The following is a 24,340-nucleotide window of genomic DNA, read 5'->3' on the forward strand; positions in this document are numbered from 1 at the left end:
ACAGTTCACAGGAAATCATAAAATACCAAACAAAGACATCGACATGTGGTTAGAATCTGCAATAATAGGACTTTATGTTCGTATATCTGATACCTGATGTCACTTACACAAACTCACAGCACTCTGTTCACTTACATCAAAACTATCAATTTAATGGTATGCAATAACTATTAAGAAAACCTTAATTTTCTTTTTTAAATTACTGTCATACAGTGTATAATTTTAAATATTTGATATTTAATAATTAAAAGTTATTTAAACAAGGAGCTTCCTGCTTCCTGTGTGGAGGTACGAGCCCCGGAAGCTGCAGATCTAAACGCTTTAGAGAGAGATTAAGTCTCATTAGCCAGTTAGTATTTTCTTTGCATTTTTGGATTTTAATTTGGCAAAAATAAATATATTTACTTATTTATTTATTATTATTGTATTTGTTGTTGTCACAGAAAGTCGCAGGCTTCCCTTTATAGAAACTTGGTTCTTTCCAAACTCTTAAAACCACTGAAGCTACAAATCTTAAAAGTCAGAAGAATATATTTATCAGTAAATGATCTCGACTGGAACCTGAAAATCTATGACTTTATTGCTCAATTGCACATTTTCTTACTTCTTTATTTATAATGTAGAACTCCAGATATACCGTCCCTTTGCTAAACCAGTGCAGCATTGTTCTTAGTAATGTTGGCAGCAGCAGTTTTAAGTATAACAAACGTTGGTTTTGGAGTTTGGCGAAGGAAGACGGAACAGAAAGCAACAGAGAGAAAGTTCACACTTCATTTTATTTAACCAAACAGTTTCCACCAAAAGCATCTCATCAACAATTCTCACTGTACTGAGGATTAAATATAGCACTTCATATGTGTGCAACACTTTGAATGTTAATGTGTTAACAAAGGGACAAACATATATAAATGAACAGTTCAATCAAACTGGATTTGCATTCATTTCAGCTCTTACAATAAAATAAAGCAGATACATTTCTAAAACTTTAAGTTTATTTGAATTACAGAGAGTCCCATGATCCATATGATGAAATCACAACTAGGCTTGAACCATATCTGCAACTTCATATCTAGTCCAGTCCAGCCCAAAATTTGCGATGTACAATAATGATATATTATATAATCGTATTATTGTTTATTTATTATTATTTTTCTCTCTCAATATTATGAAAAATATTGCATATGCCAGTAAATATTGCGATATTCAGTATTGTTGTCCCTCTTTCATCCTTCATCATCAAGTCTCATTGCACACTGTGACGCCGCTCCCTGTTGGGTTGTTGGGCAGGAGGCTTGCTTGTGTCACTTCTCTTCCAGGTACCAGTGGGTGTCGCTGGGTAATGGCTGATTGGATACACCTGGGCCCGGTGCTCCAGGGCTATTAATCCTCCACACGTCCTCCCTGATGAGCAGGACACAGAGGGAAGCGTGGCTCCAGACGCTTCACGCTCCTCGTCTTCTCTCTGTTTTTGTTTTTTGTTTTCTTTTGTTTCTTGACCCCCCAACACTTCATACTCCATTCTTCACTCATGCACTCATGCTATCACCACTGATTGACTGACTTCCACACCTCACAGCATTTTTGATTGACTTTGATTTTTGACTTTGGTTACAAATAAATAATGGTCTCTTTGCTTTAACTCCTTGTGTTGCCTCCCGCTTTCCTTGTCATGGTTTTGAGCCGGTCGTGGTAACAATTATTTCAACACAAGCCTGTCTCTGTCTCTCTACACACTGCTGCTGCTAAGAGAATAAATCTGCTTGAATATTGAAAATATAAAATGCTGGAGGTGGATTTCTAGCCCAACAAAACGTTTTTTTACCAACTTCTGTCACAGTAATAATGCGTATAAAATAGTTAGTGTCACAGTTCTTTCTGCTTTAAGACAGCTGAGGTTTTCAAAAATGAATCTCATGATGACTGTCAGGTGTGCTGATCCTGGAGCTGTCCCAGGTACATGATAGTGGGTCAGAATCCCATTCATTCCTCACTCAGCGGAGTTCAGCATCCTCTTCTAACCCTCACCGTTCTCCTGTCAAGAGACACAGTAAATAAATAGTAAAAAGGAAATCTTGCCTGTCACAGTGAATTCATGCTTGTCTACACTAGGAGAACAGAAAGGTAGAATACTTACTGTTAGCTAGCTGAAACCCTGAAATACAGACGAGAGATACCAATGTCAAATACATGAATTGACTTATTGACTTATATCACAGGTAGTGGGGGGGGGGGGGGCGACACTGTTCCTCACCATTATTGTTCCTTCTCCAGATGAAGAATCCAGAGATGCAGAGTGTAAGGAGCAGCAGTGCAACACCTCCAATGACAGCAGCTGCAGGAAACTCTGAAGGAGGAACTGGAACCAAAACAAAATAATAATTGCTGTGTGAAGTCTTGAGTTATGGTTAGAAAGTGTTTTCACAGGTCACTGTGACCTTTGACCCCCCAAATCCCGAGTCCTAGTGAATGATTGTGCCAAATTTGAAGAAATTCCGTTGAGGAGCTCTCAAGATATTACATCCACAAGGTGAGGTCACCATGACCTGGACCTTTGACCTTTCTGTCATGTCATGCTCATTTCCTGTCATCTCCGTACTTTCTCTGATAAAGGCAGAAAATTACTTCTGGAGTCTTGAAAAATTGGCTGAAGAATATCTAAAAAATATGTTTAGGTTAAAATGAAAGAGTAAAGTGCATAAACACATAGTGGCCACATGGTGACACTATACACACCAATTTCTAGCAAGTTCTTTCTTGTTTTATGGACTAACTGTTCATTAAAATTCATTAAAATTTCAGATATCCTAGACCATAAACAGGAATAAAAGCCCAGCCTCCACCACCTCTGATCTCACGCTTACCTTCATTGGTCCTGATCACTTCTTTGTCCAGTTTGGTGACGATGTCCTCCTTCACTCCAGAGAGCTGAAACACACAGTCGTACCTCCTCCAGTCTTCAGGTGTGACTGATGAAATGTTCAGGTCAACTCTCATCTGGAAGGTTTCATCATGGTTGGGGAGGATCTCTCCTTGGTCCACGTCCTCATGAAGATCCTCTCCATCTTTCCTCCAGAACATCACAGCTCTGTGAGGGTAGAAACCTGTAGCGTGGCAGCTGACTGGAGAGGAGGGAGTCTTCTGGAGGAGAGACACTGAGGGAGGCTCTGGAGGGAGAAGCAGATGAGTTTATACCATCACATATGACATATAAAGTAGTATGTGTTTATATATTGCTCCATTTTTATTGGAATGAAGGCAGATGAGTGTAGTTATCAGTATACAACAGAGATGTGATTCTACCTGTTCTCTGAAGAAAGCTCTGCCCATAGTTCACATACTTCTTCAGCCAGTCGGGACATTTGTGGATGTAGTAGTTTTTATTGTATTCTAATCTCGCTTTCTCAGCATCCCATCTCAGTTTGGTGACGACAGCCTGTGGTTTTGGAGCGACCCACGTCAGCGTCTGTAGGTCCAATGCTATGAAGTCTTCTCCATCATAACCATACTGATTATAACCAACAACCTCTCCAGTGTCATCATCCCACTCACAGCCATTCATCCTCTGTAAAATGTGGACACCTGAGACAGGACAGAGAGAGAGAGAGACTGCAACTAAAGTGAGAACATATCTGGGGGGCAGCTACAAATTTCTAAGAATGTGCCTCTATTAAAAGCAACCAGAATGGCTGACTTAGGACCGCTTGAGTGAGTACAGGTGTGGCGGGCAGGGCCACCATGCTATTTGGCAAATATGATGTCCACGAAACTCTGAGTCTGTGAATATAGATACTGTGAGTGACTGGTCAGGCAGGAGTAATTGAGCTTGCACATCAGTAGAAAGTACCTTGAGTTTGGTTCAGGCGTTCCTTCAAGTTGTCAATGTTGGTTCTGAAGACTTGCTGATTTCCAAAACACTTCAGTGTGTACCACTCCAGGTGCTGTGGGTCATCTTTTATAATTTTTTTCATCCAGTCTTGTTTTGGTTCTGCTGTCTTGATGTTGCTGTCACAATAACCCACCTGAACTTCATCAACCATTGCAGCTCCTATGAACTCTGGAAAGTTTGGTATGCCAGTAGTTGCAGTAAGGAGATATTTCAGAGAGTGTGTCACTGTGGGACAAATAAATAGTTTTGAATTGCATTTTATACATTTTATTGTCAGTTGCCTTTAAAAATATAATTTTAAGATTTGTTAAACCACAGTGGGCTACAAAAGAATATGGTATATACCCGTTCTAAATACTATTACTTTAGTTCTAACTGCAAAGTGTGTTATAGAAAAGCAATTACAGCACACTGTATTTGAAAACATGCCTAGTAGTGTGTTGAAATTGCCTAAATTCAAATAAATGTAATTTTATAATGCACTGACGTGTATAAAACAATAGTAGTAGTAATGACAATGTTTAATGATGACATGTAATGACATTAAATCAACATCAGCGTAATAGAAAGTGAAAGTGAAACAGTAATCCCAGGAACAACGTATCGCGCTCCACAGTATAGTCACAAATCAAACAAGCTTTACAGCAGCAACAGTAACAGGACATAACGAAGAGTTACAACATACTCTTACCTGGAGAAGCAACGTCACACAATAGGAGCAGAACAAACAATTCCTTCATCTTGTTCTGATACGCAGACCTAAATCTCAAGAGGTGGAGTCATCTGTGGGCGTGTCTTAAGTGAATATATTAATAAATAAATATATTTACAGTAAATGATGATGATGACAATAATAATAATAATAATAATAATAATAATAATAATAATATAATAATATATATATATATATATATATATGTGTGTGTGTGTGTGTGTGTGTGTGTGTGTGTGTGTGTGTGTGTGTGTGTGTGTGTGTGTGTGTGTGTGTGTGAGTGTGTGTGTATGTGTATGTGTAAGTGAAAACCAGGTTGCAGAAAAAGGTTGTTCATATATGTTTAGCATGGATACATCCTTGATGTCTAGTCGTTGGAGTTTCTCATCCTGGTCTCCTGCAGGATGCACTGGGGCGATTATTCAAAATACGAGGTTCATCTCGCGATATTTCTATTGAGCCCTCTGTATCCCTCTTCTGTCTCCTTTGTATCATCATCATCCCATATAAAGGTTTGCATCGTGTATGAATGGGCGTGTTTTTAAACATGTTGTAAAATATGCTTATATAACATTGTAAACAGTATCATTGATAATCCAACATATATATGTATAGCCTATATATATATTTCAATCTAAACAAGGGAGCAGAAGGAGGCACATTTGGAATGAGACGTGTTCCCGCGAGAGTCCAATGAGTTGAGTTGAGTAAATGCCACGTCTTATACACAGCTACCAGCAGCATCAACGTAGTCACATTATCAGCACTTTACCAGACTTACTGTTGGCAGGACAGAGAGTTATCCAGCGGCCCAACCGGCACTGATATCTGACACAATCCGGTAAGAGTTAATTCTTTGTTTTTCATTGTGTGTCGTACTTAGCGATGTTGCTCCTGCTGCTGCAACATGTTAGCAAGCTGGGTACTAGCTAGTTAGCCACCTAGCAGGCTCCCTGCACAACTTATGGAAACAGGGATCAGTGGTCGTTGTTTGAAGACCGGCTTTACTGTTTACTGTGAGATTAAAGTCAACACGTTTTGAGATTGAGAGATTATATGCTTTACATCCACGTCCGACAGCAAACAAACACAATCGCAAGACAGAGCTAAATCAAAGTCAGATGGCTAATCGTGAAGTTAGCCAACAAGGTTCGTGAGTTAACACGTTCATACAGTGTGCACGCATCAGCATGCATCCTTCACTGTTTCTAATGTATCAAATACTCCACACAGGATTAAATCAGGGCGAACCAGCCAGTGAATACCTAGCATAGCAAAACTTTAATTGAGCACTCTGAGATGCTAACTGTGCTGCACAGCCATCATGACTTGTAGTTATGTTTTACTGGAAAAAATCCAGTAGCCAAATCCCAGTGTAATTTGAATACCTGTCGTGTTGGCACTGTAATGCAAACTGGCCTATCTGATGGAGAGTGGAGAGCACACCCCAGTCTCACTGAAGATGCACCACTGTCCCGGTTCTTAAACCAGATGTGGTGGTAATCAGGAACACATCTGACTACACACTGAATGTGATGCAATGAAAATGCTTATTTGTCCATATGGACTGAGCACCTCCTCAGCCTTTTAATGTGAGTGCAACACAAGGATTCTTCAAAACAGTGTATATTTGCTGAAGCCAAAGATATTATAGCAAGCTTCAAGGTTTTTACCCAAGGGAAGGTAATGCACCAAGAACATCTATGGCGCGTAGCATGTCATTCAAAAGTTGCGCTAATCAGGACTGAGGTAAACGATCCAATGAATTGTTGTGCATTCAACTGTTATAATTTCGCCTCCTCGTGCTTCCTTGTCACAGTGAGAGAGCTAATTTCAAGCCCTTTCCTATAGCAGTTTCTGCCCAGTGTCAATCGCTGTACCGATTAATGTGCCACTACTGTAAATGCATCTCATCTAAAACAGTTGGCATGTGCCATGAAGTGGATGGTGCAAGTCTCTACTTCTGCCACACGTGTGCACATGTGGGTGTAAGACAGATGTAGCAAGGGACAAAGTTATAGTTGCTTTTGTTTTAACCTCATTGCACATTCAGTCATTTTTAAACCTACCAGGAAAATGAAAGTGCAGGTTTGTTTACAGGACTAAAAATATTTACACTGTAGAAAGGCACAACGTTTTAGTCTGGCTCTTTATTGAATTTTATTTATTTACCTTTTTATTTATTTATATATTTTACTGGTTTGTCCTTTTACTCTGTGATCATTTTCTGGACTGTTTTCCTTTTAATACCCTACTTTTATCTCTGGTTATTTATTTTATTTCTGCTTTTATTCTCTTCCAAACATCTGCTCTCTTATAGAATTTTATTATTTTATCTTTACTATTTGGTATTCGTTTTTTATTAGATTTTTAATATCCTACTTTTCATTTGTGGTTTTACTCACCTCAGTGCATGTCCTCTGTTTTAGTATTTTAGTATTTTATCTTTATCATTGTGTCTTTATCTCTGCTTTCCAGTCTTTGGTGTTTCCTCAGTATTATTATTGTCTTAATTTTTAAGTCTTTATCCCTTAGTGCTCTTTGTGTGTGTGTGTGTGTGTGTGTGTGTGTGTGTGTGTGTGTGTGTCTATGTGAGAGAGTGAGACACAGAGAGAGTGAAGGGTGGGGGGTTGCTTTGTTATTGCTTCTATTCTATAAAGCACTTTGTGTTACATTGTTTCTATGAAAAGTGCTATACAAATAAAGTCGGGTTGATTAAATAATTCTTCCTCTGTTATCTTGCATCCACGCCCAAGACACACAAACTGACTTGGAGTGTATGTGTAAACAGTTTAATCATCAGTCAGCCTGTGAGTTTCATTCTTCCTGTCTTCTCTTTGTCAGAGGGGATATTATGGGCTGTGTACGTCTGCTGGCGCTGACACTGGCCACATCTGCAGTACTGCTGTTCGCCTCCCGTTCAACCTTCGCTCACAGCCACTCGCATGGTGACCATGGACATGGCCACCATCACCACGGCCACTCCCACGGAGAAGAGGATCACCACGGACACTCTCACGGCCCACAGGTGAAGATGTTCCACGGGGCGAGCAAGTGGAGCGCCGAGGCCAACCTCCCAACGGCTGAAGAGGAGCACCATGGACACGCCCACGCTCATGATCACGGGCACGATCATGATGATGGGCACGCTCACGCCCATGATCACGGACACGCTCATGATCACGGGCACGCACACGCTCATGATCACGGACACGGGCACGCTCATGATCACGGACACGGGCACGCTCATGATCACGGACACGGGCACGCTCATGATCACGGACACGGGCACGCTCATGATGAGGATGTTGTTCGAGTGCACAAGGAGGAGAGTGGGCATGGGCACACGCACGGAGGGGAGAGAGTGAAGAGGGAGGCAGAGGGAGAGAAGAGGGACATGGTGGAGCTCTGGACGCAGGTGTGGTCATGGGTTATAATGTGATCTTATAATAAGTTACAAGTTTGAAATGTTAAATGTTGAATTGAGTATTTACACAGGGAGGAGACTCAGTGTTTAATCCTCCCACAGCAGCTGTGGAAGACTGTGTGTTTCAAGTCAAATATTAAATAGGTGTAAGGCTACTCAAGAAGAACCGCTTTAATCAGAGAGTCCTTTTATGTTAAGAAATTCAGTCTGAAAACAAATCAATGCTTTAAAAGAAATTTTTTAAGTAACACATCATCTCTGTAACACTCACTGCAGCTGGCCAAGAAATAGTCTTGTGCACTGTAAAACCACAATGCGCCGTTTTTACACTTAGGTTTTTGTGATGGAATAGATAAATGAGAACTTTGCTGGCTTTTTGAAATGCAGACACAGCTAAGTTAGTTGTTTCCCCCACTTCCTTTATGCTAAGCTAAGCTAACTATCTGACTCCAATTTCATATTATCAGCCCTCACCTCACTCTCAACAAATATGCAAATGCATTGAACTATGCATTTAAGAGCTTGATAGGTACTGTCATTTATTGAAACTGACATTTAGATGCAACAGTTTTTGTCCTCTACTTGTCTTGAGTGTAAAGTTTTTCTGTGTTTTGTCCACCTGAAAACATACAAGGCTACTGAGAATAATTCAGATCAACTCAGTTGTTGATTTGACTCTGCTACCAGAGGGAGGGTAGATCAGCCAGCAGTAGATTCAACAGTTTTCTGGAGATAAAATAGATTCTGGTCAGGTCTCAAGAGAAAAATGTGAGCTTGGCACCAAAAAGAAGCGTTGCCTTTAGCTGTGACCTCTGCAGTGGGCACACATGGGCGAGCAGAAACGTTTTCACAGACGGAGACCTCCACCTTCTGCTTGTTTTTTTCGGGGGACTTCTAAAGAGTTTCCCTAATTCTTGTAAATGTTGAAACAGTTTTGTTTTATTCTGAGGAACTCGAATTTCATGACTCTTTCCCAACCAGTGGGAACAAACAAAAACACATCTGGAGCCACGATTGGTATCCAGATGTTAGTTTGTTGTGCTCTGTTTGACAACATGTGGATACACTGTCTGTGCCAGAAGCGTTTTAGTCTTATTTTTTCAGTCGTCACAAAACAGATTTTCCTCCATATTAACAACCTCACAATGACTTTTTCTTTTTACCTGCATTTAACTTTCCCTGTAAACACTCAGAAACCCGAGTCATCCGTCTTCAGGTTGCCTCCTTGATGATCTTGCATTTTGAGGACGTTCTCTCCTGCGGGACACTGATGTAAAGTAAAAGCTCCCCGTCTTCCTGTCCGCAGGCTATCGGAGCGACTCTGCTGATCAGCGCGGCTCCTTTCCTCATCCTGTTTCTGATCCCAGTCCAGTCCAACAGCGACCAGCACCAGAACCTGCTCAAGGTGCTGCTCAGCTTTGCCTCCGGCGGACTGCTGGGCGACGCCTTCCTCCACCTCATACCACACGCTCTGGGTGGGTAGTTGAATCCATAGAAGGCTGTTTTTACTCGCTCTGGCTGGATTTTTATTTATTACTTTCTTACTCTGGCTGTCTGAATAGCTGTGAGGTTTTATTTCCTTCTTCATATAAAATGTAGAGGCAAAAAGTTTAAATTCAAACATGTTTGAGCAAACACGTCACATTTCTTGATATATGGGTAACAAAGTCCTTCAGATGTTCACCGCTGCCGCATGGTGCTGAGAAAGTGTGACGTTACTTAGAGCAGCTGAAGGTTTCAGGACTGACCCCTGTTTCTCACGTTTATTATAATGTACAAATGAACACTTCAGATTAGGCACTCTGGGTAAGTGATTCCTCAACATGAATAAATACACACACACACACACACACACACACACACACACACACACACACACACACATAGAAGAATCACAAAAACACAGTCGCAGCATCTTCAGTTTGTCCTTTTGACTTTAATACTTGTTTCCTCTTGTTTTTTTTTTTCCCCCGCAGAGCCCCACTCTCATCATGGAGAGGACGATCACGGACACTCGCATGAAAGTGAAGAGTCTCAAGACCACGGCCACTCCCACGGTGCGCAGTAGCTGCCTTTTCTCTTAGTTTGTATATGTCGTGATACTCTGACTGCTGGTAAAAATCAACCAGCCTCACCCTTTTCTCTGGTGATGCAGTTATAGTAAATTGTATGTGCCTTTGAGCTGTGGATGGGTCAAACTGTTCATCTATCACAGTTCCAACCAGTGTTCCTCATCCTCTACCTGCACAGGAGCTGCTCACGGTCACATGATGTCAGTGGGTCTGTGGGTCCTCGGCGGGATCATCGCCTTCCTGGTTGTAGAGAAATTTGTGCGTCTGGTGAAGGGAGGGCACGGCCATGGACATTCCCACGGCCACTCGCATGGTACGTCGGTGGAAACTCACCTGCAGAAAACAAACAAAACTATTTTTAATGTAGATTGCAGTTTTTAGCAGGTGCTATTTTGTAATTTTATTTATTATTTTTATTTTATTAAATTAACCAAAGGTGCTCAGAAACTGTTGGAATAGACCTCATTACTTCATCTGGGGATTGTGGCTAAACTTGAATTTTATTCTGTGTAACATTTTCAGCTGCTGCCAAGGAAAAGGACAGTGATGGAGAGGAAGAAAAGGAAAACAAGACAAAGGAGAAAGGAAGCAAAGACAAGAAAGTGCCAAAGAAAGAAGAGAAACAAAGCTCAGGTGAGCAATATGTTGATTTTCATAGACTTATCTCTAATAGGAAACAAAGTAGAAGAACTCTGCCCTCTGCTGGTGTCTTTCTGCACTCTTTAACCCCCCCACTCTCTGTCCTCTCCACTAATACAGACATCAAGGTGTCAGGTTACCTGAACCTGGCAGCGGACTTCACACACAATTTTACTGACGGTTTGGCAATCGGAGCTTCCTTCCTGGTCGGTCCAGCAGTGGGCGCCGTCACCACCCTCACCATCCTGCTGCACGAGGTCCCGCACGAGATCGGAGACTTTGCCATCCTTGTCCAGTCTGGCTGCACCAAGAAAAAGGTAGCCGACTACTCAAGCTGCAATTTATTAGAGTGAATTATATTCCCAGCACAATCAGCCGGACCTTTAACAGACTGATGCTCACGATGCCGACACCTACGTGGAAATTGAGTGTTAAAACATTCAGAATGAGCTGGGACAAATGCTAGGGTTTAATTTCAGGTCTGAACTGTTATTTTATTAAACTGTAAAATCATATAAATGTGTTGGAAAAGATTTAGAAGGAAACAAGGTAAATGCTATGAATGCAGAAGAGACTAATAATCTTTTTACACAAAGATAAGACGGTTTAAGTGGGTTTTTTAAAAAGCGGGTAAATCCTCAAATTCCTTTTTGACTCCTTTTACACTGCAGGACGAGTTTTCCTTTTTGAGAGGATGCACACAGGTGACAGGTGTGTTGCAGTTCACTCATCACTGCTGATCGAAGCCGATAAATTCCCACGTCTACTGCAGAGTCATTTAACCTGGGAGAGAATGCCGATTGTACCCATTCACATTGCTGCCAAAAGCCAGATGTTAGCGGGTTTTTTGACCAGTGGAAAAGGGGATATGTAGATTTTACCCTTCTGATTGGTCACAAGCACAACCATTTAAATTAATATAGAAACTTGTTCCCAACGAATGTGTTATTTTTATTGTTTTATATTATTAAGAAAATGTTAGAATAAATAAATGTGTGGAGAATGTGTTGATATTATAATCCCCTGCCTCTCTCCCATCAGGCCATGTGTCTACAGCTGCTGACGGCCTTGGGAGCCCTGGCTGGCACAGCTTGCTCCCTATTGGCAGAAGGCGTGGGTGCCGCAGCGACCGCCTGGATCCTGCCCTTCACGGCCGGCGGGTTTGTTTACATCGCCACGGTGACCGTGCTCCCGGAGCTGCTTGCGGGCCGCGCCAGCTTCGGCCAGTCCCTGATGGAGATTCTGGCCCTGCTGTTCGGAGTCGGCATGATGGTGCTGATCGCCGAGTACGAGTGAGACGCAGCGGAGGAGACAGAGACAAGAGAGGGAACAGGTTAAAAAAGGTGGTTTTAAAGTAGAGTTCAAGTGGAATATTTTTGTCAGGGGTGTGTTTTCTTGTTTTTTTTGTTTTTTTTAAAATGTGTTCTATTTTGGGACAAACACCACCCACTTATGGCAAACGGATGATTTTTGTTGTCTTGTGTGTTTTAGCAGTTCACAGTCACATCCCTGATTTGTGTTACAATTTGTTTTTGAGAGGAAAAGTGTCGGCTCGGTGGAGCGGTGGAGACTTGAGAGCTGGAAAGAGACAAACTGATGGAGGCGTTTTTGAGGACTGCTGTGTTGTTCACCGAGGGCCTCCAATCAGGACACGAGGTGAAATCTTTCTGTCCACCCGTCCCAAAACTTCACTCGCCACCTTCACTTCACGGATCACCTGCAGCTTACACTGACAGTTGCTAACCTCCAAAAGTGGCTTCAAGTAAATCAGTTTCGCAGCCATAAATCTTTCTGTCATTAGAGTGGTGGTCCTCTAGTGGCTGGTCCTTAAATCTACATTTCAGAGTCGGGTCAGTGAAACGGCAGAGAAAGCTCAGTGGACTGGCTCAGTTGTTCTCACTACAGCGACCTGCTCAGTGAAACGTGTTTCATGCCTGTTTTGTTATGAAGACACTGAATGTTAATATTTTTACATTCCACAAAATAAAAGTAAATGTTATGGCTTCTACAGATGTGCTCAACATGGCATCATGTTAATGCTCTTGTTTTATAGGAAGACTTAAAGGTCCCATATTGTAGAAAGTGAATTGTCTATGTCTTTCTTGATTATAGAGCAGGTCTAGGTTCTGTATTAATAATGTAAAAGTATCAGTGTGAAATCCATGGACAAGATGCACACAGTCTGTATTCAATAACTGTCTTAAAACAAGCTGTCAGGACTTCTGTAACTTTGTGACGTCACAACAAAACTGTCACCACCCTCAGCCATGCCCCCAGCATGGCCCACCTGGACCCAGTGTCCTACTTTGCAGGATTTGTTGTGTGTTAAGCTGAGGTCTGCTATATTTTTATTTGATCATTCAGAAAGCCTGAGAGAGGAGATGTAAAACTACTCTGAGAAAAGAGGAGTTACTAAAAACCACAAATATATCTTCTTATGGATCAAAACATGAAATAAAACACAGGAAAAGTATAAAATATGGGACCCTTAACTTTTAACATTCCTATAACATTTTTTTTTTCCACCTGATGGATGATTTAAAAAGAAAAAACACTGACAGCTGTGATGAACATTCCCAATAAAGGTCGATAATCTTCAAAGTGATTACTTTTCAACATATTATGAACTTAAAGACTTGAAAATGTCACCTGTGATAGTACATAACTGGTTGAACGGCCTGTTTTTATTTAACAGTTGAATTTAATCAAAAATGATTTTGCCTCTTATTAACAGGCCTGACCACAAGAGGGAGCAAGAGGTCCTTCAATTGGTGTTTGATATTTTTTCTTAAAGCGCCCTAGAGGCAGGTGATTTGCATAAACAGTGCAGAAGCAGGAAAAACATTCCGCCTGAAGCATATCATGCAGACATGTGTCACGCCCATGTGTTGGCATCATGTGCTGAGTCCTGGTTGCCTGGTTTTCTACAGTGAGCTTCCACTGTGCACTAGCTGTAACTTTATAGTGAGTTTTTTTTTTACTGAACCAATAGTTCGTATTGATCGTATTGATTTGTAATTTGAGGCTTTGGTTCTAAAAAAAAAAAAAAAAAAATGTGAAGGAAATCTTAGGACATCTTAGCACCAAACTGTTTATTTTTATAATATATAAATTTCGAGCGGTTCAGTCAAAGAATGACATTTCCTTTTCAGACAGAGACTTGACAAATTTTTCAGCAGCGTGGGGATGTCAAAGGATTTACTATTACAAAAGAAAGAGACAAGTAAAGATATTGTATTTTAGATCAGTTATTTCTGTCCTATACCTGAGGGGTTACTGAGAATAACATTTATTTTGAAAAAAGAAATGAAGTGCAGTGTTTTGATTAGACAACAAAATCCATATGTTAGCGCTAAAAATGGTTGAAGCTAAACGAAATGAACAGTTACTGAGCTGAAATGAAGACAGATGATAGAAGACTGGTCGCTGGTGTTGAATTCATCCGCACACAGGTGCATGGTGGAAGTCAGATAAAAAGGTTGGAAAACACTGGTGTGAAAACGGTGGACTAGCATGCTGCGACTTTAACTGTATGTTACAGTAACAGTGCAGCAGTGTTGGCTGGGTGTTCGTCTGTGAAACCTAACAGACATCATAAATCCTTCCTTCAGTGTGGTTTGTTTTCCCCGCGCTGTCAGCAGAGGACACAATGTGTAGGGGCCCAGATGAAATTAAAAAGTTAAGTAACGAGGCCTTGGATAAGGTGTGTAGGTGTTGTCTATTTCTGATGATTAATAGATAAAGATGGCATGAAATGTGACGCTCCTCTGGAATCAATCTAATTAGTGACACAGTTGAGTCATAAGGCATGTGGTATGATTGTGGTTCACCAACATCTTGCAGCTTTTATTTTGTTTTAAAACAGCTGTGGGAAGTTTTTCTTTCTTTCTTTTCTGAAAGCAGAAGCTGGAAACAAACATGATGTTTCCTTGATGTAAATTAATAATGTTTAAACTGATTAAAACAGATATCTAAAGTCACATTTCGCAGTTTTACTACTGTAACCACCCTGTAATGCTATCTTTTGGCACTCGCTGCAACTGCTTATTAATTATCAATTTAACCGCAGCACATTCAGGACTATCCCCACAAACCTGAGTTACCACATTAATCTAAACACACATTTAAAGCTTGTCATGTTTAAGGTAGTTAGGCATATTGAGTAAGAGTAGAATCGATGAAACCATGACCACATAATGCTCATGTAAATATGTGCTTTATTCCAGGACCCATAAAACAAACATTTGAGCTAACAAATAAATAAAAGTAAACACGCAAAAAAACCAAAAAACAAAACAAAACAAAAAAAACAAAACAAAAACACACACAGAAACCACAAAAGGGGAGACGAAAAATACAAAGGTTCTTACCGCTAAAAGAAAAACACACTTCACAAATTAAATCGCGAGGAAAATGTAATGTAATGTTTATGTGACTGTCATAACATCTTCGTGTGTATGTTTCATTATGCAATTCACTGCCGTCATCACAGCTCATTATGTATACACAGGTATGCTCAGGCATGTATGTAGAATAAAACGAAACAATCAGGAGCGAGACAGTAGCGTTGATGAGCAGGTGTAGATCAGCATGTGTGCTTTTTTCATAATGTAGGAAACTCACAAAACAGCTTTTACTGAAGTTGATGTGACATAGCACTTTGCCCGTCTGCTTCTTAAGTAGGTAGAAAAATACATATGGCCCCAATCTGGCCCATATACGGCACGATTATCAGATGCTACTTCCACATCTGTACCATTTGTGGCACACAGAGAAAATCTTACAGCTGTCAGACAATACCCGAGGGTCACAGCCGGAATCTGCCCAGATGTGGAAGTATATGGGCCAGACTCGGGCCAAGGACCCAGGCATGTGTTGGGCACGATGCAGCAAAAAAGGGATCTTTTAAGCTTGTTAAAAGCACTGGATTTTGATTTTGTAATTACTATAGTGCTAACACGATGAACATTGTAAACTTATACTATAAGTTATAATAGTTTTGGATTTTTCATTAGTTTTTATTTTGATTTCGTTTTGACTTTTTGTTTTCACTTTCAGTTTAGTATTAATTTTAAAGCAGGTTTCTGGTTTAGGTTTTATTTTTTGAAAATGATTAGTTTTAGTTTAGTTTTCATTAGTTTCAGTGATGTTTCCAGTTTTTATTATTCTTTATTAATTATATAATTATTATTATTATGTTTTCAGGTTGTCTGTCCCTCCATCCTATTCTCGTGAATGCGATATCTCAGTAACGCCTTGAGGAAACTTTTAGGCCATAACTCACAAATTCATGCAATAATTATGACACAATTTAACTCAAATGTCTAATAGGAAAAAATTAGGACATTTTATATCCAAATGGTCAAAGGTCACCTTCACTGTGACATCATAGTTTTCTGCTAAAACACCTCTGGCCATTATTCATTGCTGTAACTCAGGAAGGAGAGACTGTGATCATTTTTCCTACAATTTGACTGGTTGGCAGAGGAACACAAAATAATTAACAAAATAGAAATAGGTGGTAATTCTATTTTGTATATTTTTTTTAATATGGGGCTTTGTCAGGGGTATGATTAAAAAAGGTCAGAAAAAGTATTGTGTAATAAAACTCAACAAAATATCACACCATTTAAAAGATGTATTCACTTAGAACAGATGAAGAACCGTCCATAAAAGACAACTATAAAAGATGTGAGTTAGTCAGTGTGTTTTTGTTATTAACCAGAAAAAAATAACTGGACATGACAACAACAACAACAATAAATAAAATTAAGATATAGGCACAAAGTAAGTCAGTCTGAGAAAGAAAACATGAAAAAACTTTAGAGGTCTGACTCATTTAGATTGACTCAGAAATTGACTCATTGGTCAACTGGACTGCCCAGCACTAGTCATATGTGCTGCAAGTATCACAATTATGACACATAATTACAGTGAATTAACAATACTTCACATGCTGTACTTTCATTATTAATACACAGAATGTTTTGGACACTTGAAGTGCAAGTTGTGACACACTGAAAGCCAATCAGCTGGTAGGATACTGCTCCATCTGGCTAGATATTTAATATCTGCCCAAAACACCAGAGGCTTATGTATGAAATAAATAGACAAAAACAAAATGTAAAGACATTTTCTCTGTAATTTGAGTTGATTCTAGTTACTTCTGTAGTTCAGTTAGTTATTGTTTTTTTTACACAGTTTTATTTCAGAAATGTTTTTTCACATTTAGTTTTTGTTAGTTTTAGTTAATGTTAATAACCTTGACCTGTTAAACACCAGCCTGTTAACACTGTCGCTCTCAGCCTGGTGCAATGACTGTATATGGGCCTAAAGACAGATGACAGGACAGCTCCCTAAAAGTGAAGTACCCGTCAAATACCTTTTTCCAAACACGGTGTGTAAATAGTTCTCATCACGCTGATGGAAGTTCAAGTTCAAGTGTTCATTTTTCTGATCAGTTTGGTTAAATTAGTTGGTTTAATTAGTTGTTTGATGCTATGAAACAGGAGTGTAACTTGACTCGATTAACCTTGATACCGCGGCTCCACTCCCTGATCACTGCTGCGCTGAGTCTGGCGCCAAATGATTATGTTTTCGCTTCATTTTTCATTGGTCTGAAGGTGAGTGAGCAAGCACAGACTCGTGTTTGCATGCAAAGGTCATGCTAATTAACTGACAATTATTTCAACCCCTTTACTGAAACTTATTGTTTCCCTCCCCCTCACACCTTTATACAAGCCTAGTTCCTTGAAAGTAAAGTGAATTTCCTCATTTTACTTCAACCTGTAAGGCATTCTTTGGAGTTTGACTGGGCTTTGAAATGTATTGCAACACAAAGACTAGTGTTAGCGTGTTGGGCGTGCTGATGTTAGCATATCTGAAACTGTTAAGTGTTTAGCTGAAAACACCACTGCGCCTAAGAACGGCCCAAAGAGCTGCTAGCACGGCTGTAGACTTGTACTTTTGTTAACATATGGGTGACAAGGGTAACAATTCAGTTCTGATTCTATCTCTGTGCAAAGTCTGTTGAAATTCAGTTAAATCAAATGGAGAAGATTGAAACCAGCGTGTATTACATTGGTTCATAGGAACAAGTTCTTCAACCTCAACAAACATATACAGTAGGTCAATCATCCCTACCTTCTGCTACGGCTCATGGGAGCGTACCAGCAGCAGCAGGCCTGCCGGAACTTCGCGGGAGGTTATTAATACCCTTTTTACACCAAAATTAGCAGGTTTAAGCAGGTTTTTTTAAATGCCGGTAAACCTGATAAACCCAAAACTGATCCGTCACGTCCCATCTCCGGGTTGGTGCTCCTGTAAGTGCTGGTGCCTCGGTGGGAGACGCTTTGGTTGGTGATTGTGTGTTTTTAAAACTTTTTTCAGGGCTGCAGCTCACTCTTTCATCCCCGAGCGCAGTGTAGCTGTAGGGTTTCAGATTTCTAGACAGGTGACAGCAGCAGGAAAAGGGGTGAAAATTACCGTGACCACCCAGGTGTTGCGTTTACATAGCTGATGATTGGAGCCAGAGCCGATAAATACCCACATCTACTGCAGAGTCCTTTTTCCGAGAGTGAATGCCAACTGTAGCCTTTTCCATTGCCGAGAAAAGTTTAATTTGAAAAAGAAAAGTTCAGTTCACATCCACATGTAGTGGAATAATTACAGTAATACGTATAGAAAAGGAGAAACAAACTTGAGTTTCTTAATGTCAGCAGTGAGAGTGGAGGAGTTGTTAAGCAATCTTGGATGTCAGGCTACAATAAGTGTTTACTCCTCATATAGAGAATGCAGGAAGTCCAAATTCAGAAAAAAACCCTTTCCTTCGTGCCAATCTTTTCCTTCCTTTACTTCGGTGTAATATATAAGCTCAGTTGTGTGTTTACGCTCTGCGACTCATCGCTTTTCTTTCAGTCCTTGTACCATTAATTTGGTTTGGCTGAGTTTAACTACGGGTCAAGGGTTGTGACCTTTACTTTTTGAGTTTTTTCTGTTTATTTAAAGAGCTGTTAAATTATTATTCAATTTTCAGTGAAACCTTTTTTTGGATTGTAGTTTGGTTATTATTATTATTATTATTATTATTTTTTGCTTTTATGGTTTTTTATTCACTTTTATGTTATCTACCCTCCATTTTCAAACCTTTGTGGGATTGCTCGTTGCATAATCCCTTCATTACTTAAGGCAACTTGCTTAATAGATATTATGGAATGGGGAAAACTGAACCGTACCTTTAAATGTCACGTTATTACCATTCCATCGACGCTTGTCTCATAAATTATCGCTCTGCTGAGTGATAGGTTTACGACTAAAATATGCAGTACTGTTTTCTACAGGCTAGTCAGCTTTAGAAACGGTGCAAGAAGATGCAACTATTACATCCATCAAAAAACAAAACAAAACAAAACAAGAAAGCACCAATAAATACTATTAAATACATGATAAAATATGGACTGCAACTGAACAGATTTGTCCAACACATTTCACCTGTTTGTCAAAACATAATTGCAACCATGTAATCAAAATGTGAAAACTAAAATACATAAAAACAGTGTTTTTATGACATCATCAGTGATCATTCGTTTTAAGTGAAGCACCATTGTGCAGAACTTACAGCGCGAATGTATCAATGACAGAACGATTGTTTATGTTGAAGTTGTGTTTTTTCCTGGGTAGATTTGAGGAGTGACACTGTCACAGTGTTTTAAGATTCTAGTTTTTGTTGTTGATACAACAGATGTAACTGTGGTGTCTGTCTGAAACGTCCACTGGAACGTATCCACTCGCCAAAAAACAAAAGAAATTGTTTAAAGTTCAGTAGATCATAAAATAAAGGAACATTTTACCAGACACAGAGAAAGGTTTCACGTTTGTTTGGTGCTCTCTGTTCTGCAACATGTCCTCACACATTTTGCATTCAGTCTAAACTATAAGTTATGTAAATTACTGTTAGTTAAGGTTTTATTATGAGACTACTGACAGCTGTTGCTGTTGAAATGTGGTGTTAAATAACTTAAGTAACTTGAATGAATGAATGAAAGAAAATATGCTACCCTGGTTAATCTGTGTAGAAGCCTACAGCTTCCTTTATATGGAAAGTTAAAAAAGTAATCTTGATATCAAATGTATAAATACAATAAAACAAAAGTCTATATGGAGTGCTGCAGCAGTTGATTGTAGTTTTCTGTCCATGTGCCACTGAAGTGTTTCCTCCTTGTTTGCGAACTGTACAAGTATGAGGGAGGACTTGAAATACAACAAGTCTGATAACCACAGGGTCATTAACACAGATTAGTCAGCTTCACAACCCAAGAGCTCAGTCACTCATAGTAATGCAACTGTAATTTATTTAAGTATTTCAATTTAATCCGTTGAATGTTAATGACCGATTAAGAATTAAATGTGTTTATCTAACTTGTAACTTTATTGCCATGTGACTGAAAAATGATAAGGTGACAAAATAATAAACACAGAGCCACACAACTAAATAACCGTGAGACCACTGAAGACATCAGTGTCACATGAAGCTCTCAATGTTTTAAGTAATTCACTGAGAGTAATTATAGTCATTCCAGGGGGATCCTGATATTAATTTAAAATGTTGGGTGATTATCAATACTAATACATCGGAATATATTTGTTGATTATATTTTAATAAAATGTTGCTGATCATTGATCAATGGATCATATTTGACAAAGAAAATTAGCAGCATATAATGTAGTGGATGTGTGTATGTGCTGAAAAGGGTCATGTAAGCTACTGTATTTACAGTATTAATGCATATGATATTGCAGCCTTCTCCACTGACTTATTATTATTTATTTTAATTATTTATTTGTATGTATTTGTTCTACAGTTCAGTAAGTGTATTCTTTACGTTGACTTCTTATTCAAGATACATATTCATTATGTAAGAGAGATAACAGGGTGTGTGTCTTTATTTATAAATGATCTATGCTTCAGCAGGGAGACCGACCTTTTGAATATAAATGCCCATTTCATTTTCTTCACGTTGATGTTTACTTAGATGTGTGAACAAAGGGATCTCAGTGTCTCCAGCTAGGGTCATACCTGCACTTTAACTGCGGAATTAGGGCTGGGCGATATGCACTATAAATACTATCACATTATTTCTGGGCTACATCGCGATACACAATATATATATGGATATTTTGAAAGCTCCTCTAAAGCACTTCATAAATGTGCAGTTTAATTCTTTGATGAATGAAATCACATCAGTAGGATGACAACATTTGTCTGCTTTAAAACATTTTTGTTTACTGTATATTCATTAGTGGTTTTCTGTGTTGCTCTCCCTCTAGCTTGCCAAAACTGTCCTCCTGTGAAAAATGAGCCCACAGGTCGTCTGTGCAGCAGTTTATTAATTTTTTGTTAGGTGACATCTAGTGGTCCTAGTGATTATGATAGGAGCAAAGATAAAAATGCGGTGACGTAGAATAAAGAGAGACAAAGTCCACAGTCGGAGGAGCCTAAAGTTTCGGCTGCATCTAGCTAACATTGATAGAGTTAACAAAAACTCACATGAGCTGTTTTATAATTTGCAAACAGTAAGAACACAGCAAATCCGTTTTATACTCTTGCCGTCAGTGTTACATATCGTCACCTTCCTAAAATAATGGCCTAAGTCATGTTTTGACAAAAATGTTTTTTTTGCCTAAATCACCCCCACATGATGCTGGCCACCTCTGGTAAAATCGCCTGAATCCTCAGTTGAGGGGAACATGCAATTCTACCCCCGGTTGTATAATGGCCTATGTCAAAAGTGTGACTCTTTTGTTGAGTTTTTTGTGTTTCCTGAAAAACCTGAAAAAATGACTTAGGCCATTATTTTAAGAGGGTGTCGATATTGTTCCTTTAAATTTGCCAAAAGGTGGAAAATCCCACAAAAACAGCTCAAAGCAGAGAAAAAGTGCATTCACATCTAACCGTAACACTCTCTCTGCGTGGCAGGCTGCAGAATGTATTGGTTATCATTTTGTCCATGTTAACAGGTTAGATGCATCACGATCTGTTGCGTGATTTAAAGATTCGGCGTCTCGCCTATTTTCCACGCTTGATGTGTGGTTCCTGGCAAAAAGTAGTCATATTGGTGGTAAGGTGATTATTACCAAGGAGGAAACACGTCCTCACTGGCAACATTCGAAATCCTGTAAAAAAAAAAAAAAAATTTCTATTAGTTAATTTTTTTTCACGCTGTATTTACTCATCTAAACGCTGTCTCACTGCCAGAGGTTTAATTCTGGTGCTAAACACTGAAAACCCATTCTTAGGGTTCATTCAATTTATTTGTCATATTAAAAGATACTGATAATATAAGAAAAAACCCCATAAAACATAACCCAGTATAAGGAAACCAGGTTTCTCTTGATCCTTTATCTCAGTTATCAAACAGGATTGTTGAAAGCAAACAGACTGCAGCAGCAGAGATCTGGCAGAGGCAGTAATGATTAGCTGTTTGCACGTAGTCTGAATTCTGTGGGATGATTTTCATCTAAAACAGCATTCTGCTTGTGAAAGCCAAGTGGGAGACGCCCAACACAAAAAACCCCAAAATATCTTGGTATCATTGCGGAGCGGACATTGTTGCAGTGTTTTCTGTTTTTAACAAACATCTGTGCATTTATATTTATTACACAAACCAAATTATGAAACCATTACATGAACTTGCATGTAGGACACTCAAATTTAGTTTTTTGTTGTGTTTTGTGATGTGAATGTTAATTAAGCTCGGATACATATTTGGCTGTGTAGCACAGTTTGTGTTGATCCTGAAATCATGAATGACACATTTCTCACAATGACATTCATGAGAACAGGAACAAGACTGTGAGGGGCACATCTGTTGTGACCAGTGATGTATCCTGTGACGAGCTGAGATGCCCATTCTTCACAGAGTATTCGATTTTAGTGATGCCAATATTGCACCTTCTGTTACTGAGCTGCCTTGGCAGCAAGCACATAAAAGTGTATTTGCACACGCTCATAAAAAACGGAAGAAGACAGAAAATTCTTTCCCATCCTTCAGAGGATGCCTGCTACAAAGGCACGGCCTCCAAAGACTGTAAATAAGGAAGGAAAGGTGATAAATATCTTCCGAGGTATGAGGAGGGGAACAGCACAAAGACAAGAAAGAAAGCACCTGGATTCCTATTAAATCAGCAGTTTCCTTACTGGTTTCACCCTTGAGCAAGGTGGTAGTGTAAAAAGAGTACAAGATTACGGTTAGGGTTAGGTCTTGTTCTGTTGGCTGACAACTGAAAAAAAAAAAAAAAAAAGTAAAATGAGAACAGCTTTATTGTGAATTAGGTTGTATTAAAATACTGGACATGTGAGCAGAGCGAGTAGGAGAGAAGCACAGATGAAGGGCTGAAACCAAACCAAACCAACCAAACCAAAATACTAGGAAGAATGTAAATAGCTTATAACACAATCCAGCCATGTACTAGGTTTGGTCTTAAGTAAATGCTGGTTCCCTTTGTCTTCTACTGTAAAACACCATATCCTTTTGAGATAGGCCTTTACTTAGTTGCTGCTATTTTTACCAGTTTCTTATTTTTCCCTTTGTTACACCCATCATTGGATTTCCCCTTTAGCATGTTTTGGTATCTGTTGAATTCTTTCAGGTGCCAGGTTCCCTGATGGAAGTGATGGAGCTGATTTGCTTCGAGTAAGTAGAGTTTATTCTTGTGAAACCAGCAGACTAGGAGAAAATCTTCAGGGGTAAGATAAACTGCAGCTCCGTGTCACTTCATGATTTTATTTGACAGACAGCAATTTGTCCCTGTGAAGTGATGGACATCAGATATGGCAGCAGCAGTAGCAAAGGCCCACGGCTGTTTATGAGCTTAAGTGGTGTCTGAAATCCTGAAATCGTATTATAAGATTCTTTCAGGCATGAATTATATGCCTGTTAGCTGTTTATGATGTGTCACTTTTAAGATTTTATTTTCAAACAGAAGCAGACACAAGGTGGAAACAAAAACAAAAGCTTGACACATAAACTAGTTCTTAAGAAAAGATAATCCTTGACTTCAATCACATAGCAGCAGGGAGCCAAACCTTTGTGGTCATGCATCAAATCTGATTCAGCACAACTTCTTCATTCTTCCACTGAGCTGTCAGTATGACCTAGTTTTTTAGACATCATCAAAGCTGAAATTTTGTCACATATAAGAAAAAAACAACTGTAAATTAGGGCAAAAGTAAGAAACTAGTTCACATTAGGAAGCTATAGTGTAAGTTAAGGCAAAAGTTAGAAATTAGCCAACGTTCAGTGTTGTGCCCGTTCACACTTAAAAATAACTAGTTCAAAGTTCAGTTCATACGGATGAAAATGAACTAGTTCACATTCATAGTTCATTTTTCAAAATTTCGAACTAAGTTACAATAAAATATAAAACTATTCCATAAAACTGTGGTGAAATGTGAAGCGTGAATGCCGCTCACGTTCACGTTCATCATTCGTAAACTGATTTGTTCAGTTCAGCGTCACAAAATATATTAACATGTTCAATGAACGTCATTCACTGAAGGCGTTCATGCACAACACTGCCAACATTAGCATTTATCCGTGGATACT

The 24,340-nt window shown here is 39.3% G+C and overlaps 2 protein-coding genes across 2 annotated transcripts; one reads left to right on the forward strand and one right to left on the reverse strand.

Annotated features, from left to right (window-relative positions):
* Positions 1-588: 588 nt before the first annotated feature.
* LOC130183384 (major histocompatibility complex class I-related gene protein-like) lies at positions 589-4,687 on the reverse strand. The gene is made up of 7 exons (XM_056398719.1): positions 4,578-4,687; positions 3,845-4,111; positions 3,301-3,579; positions 2,862-3,164; positions 2,252-2,356; positions 2,135-2,152; positions 589-2,032 (listed from the first exon to the last, which is right to left on the reverse strand). Exons 1-7 carry the CDS (start codon positions 4,624-4,626, stop codon positions 2,022-2,024), a joined length of 1,032 nt encoding a protein of 343 aa, XP_056254694.1. The 5' UTR covers positions 4,627-4,687; the 3' UTR covers positions 589-2,021.
* Positions 4,688-5,286: 599 nt separating this feature from the next.
* Positions 5,287-14,716, forward strand: slc39a7 (solute carrier family 39 member 7). The gene is made up of 8 exons (XM_056399311.1): positions 5,287-5,439; positions 7,443-8,016; positions 9,332-9,500; positions 10,002-10,082; positions 10,276-10,410; positions 10,620-10,730; positions 10,857-11,053; positions 11,778-14,716. Exons 2-8 carry the CDS (start codon positions 7,453-7,455, stop codon positions 12,030-12,032), a joined length of 1,512 nt encoding a protein of 503 aa, XP_056255286.1. The 5' UTR covers positions 5,287-5,439; positions 7,443-7,452; the 3' UTR covers positions 12,033-14,716.
* Positions 14,717-24,340: the final 9,624 nt, after the last annotated feature.

Source organism: Seriola aureovittata, chromosome 16 (genome assembly GCF_021018895.1).
Source record: "Seriola aureovittata isolate HTS-2021-v1 ecotype China chromosome 16, ASM2101889v1, whole genome shotgun sequence".
NCBI lineage: Eukaryota > Metazoa > Chordata > Actinopteri > Carangiformes > Carangidae > Seriola > Seriola aureovittata.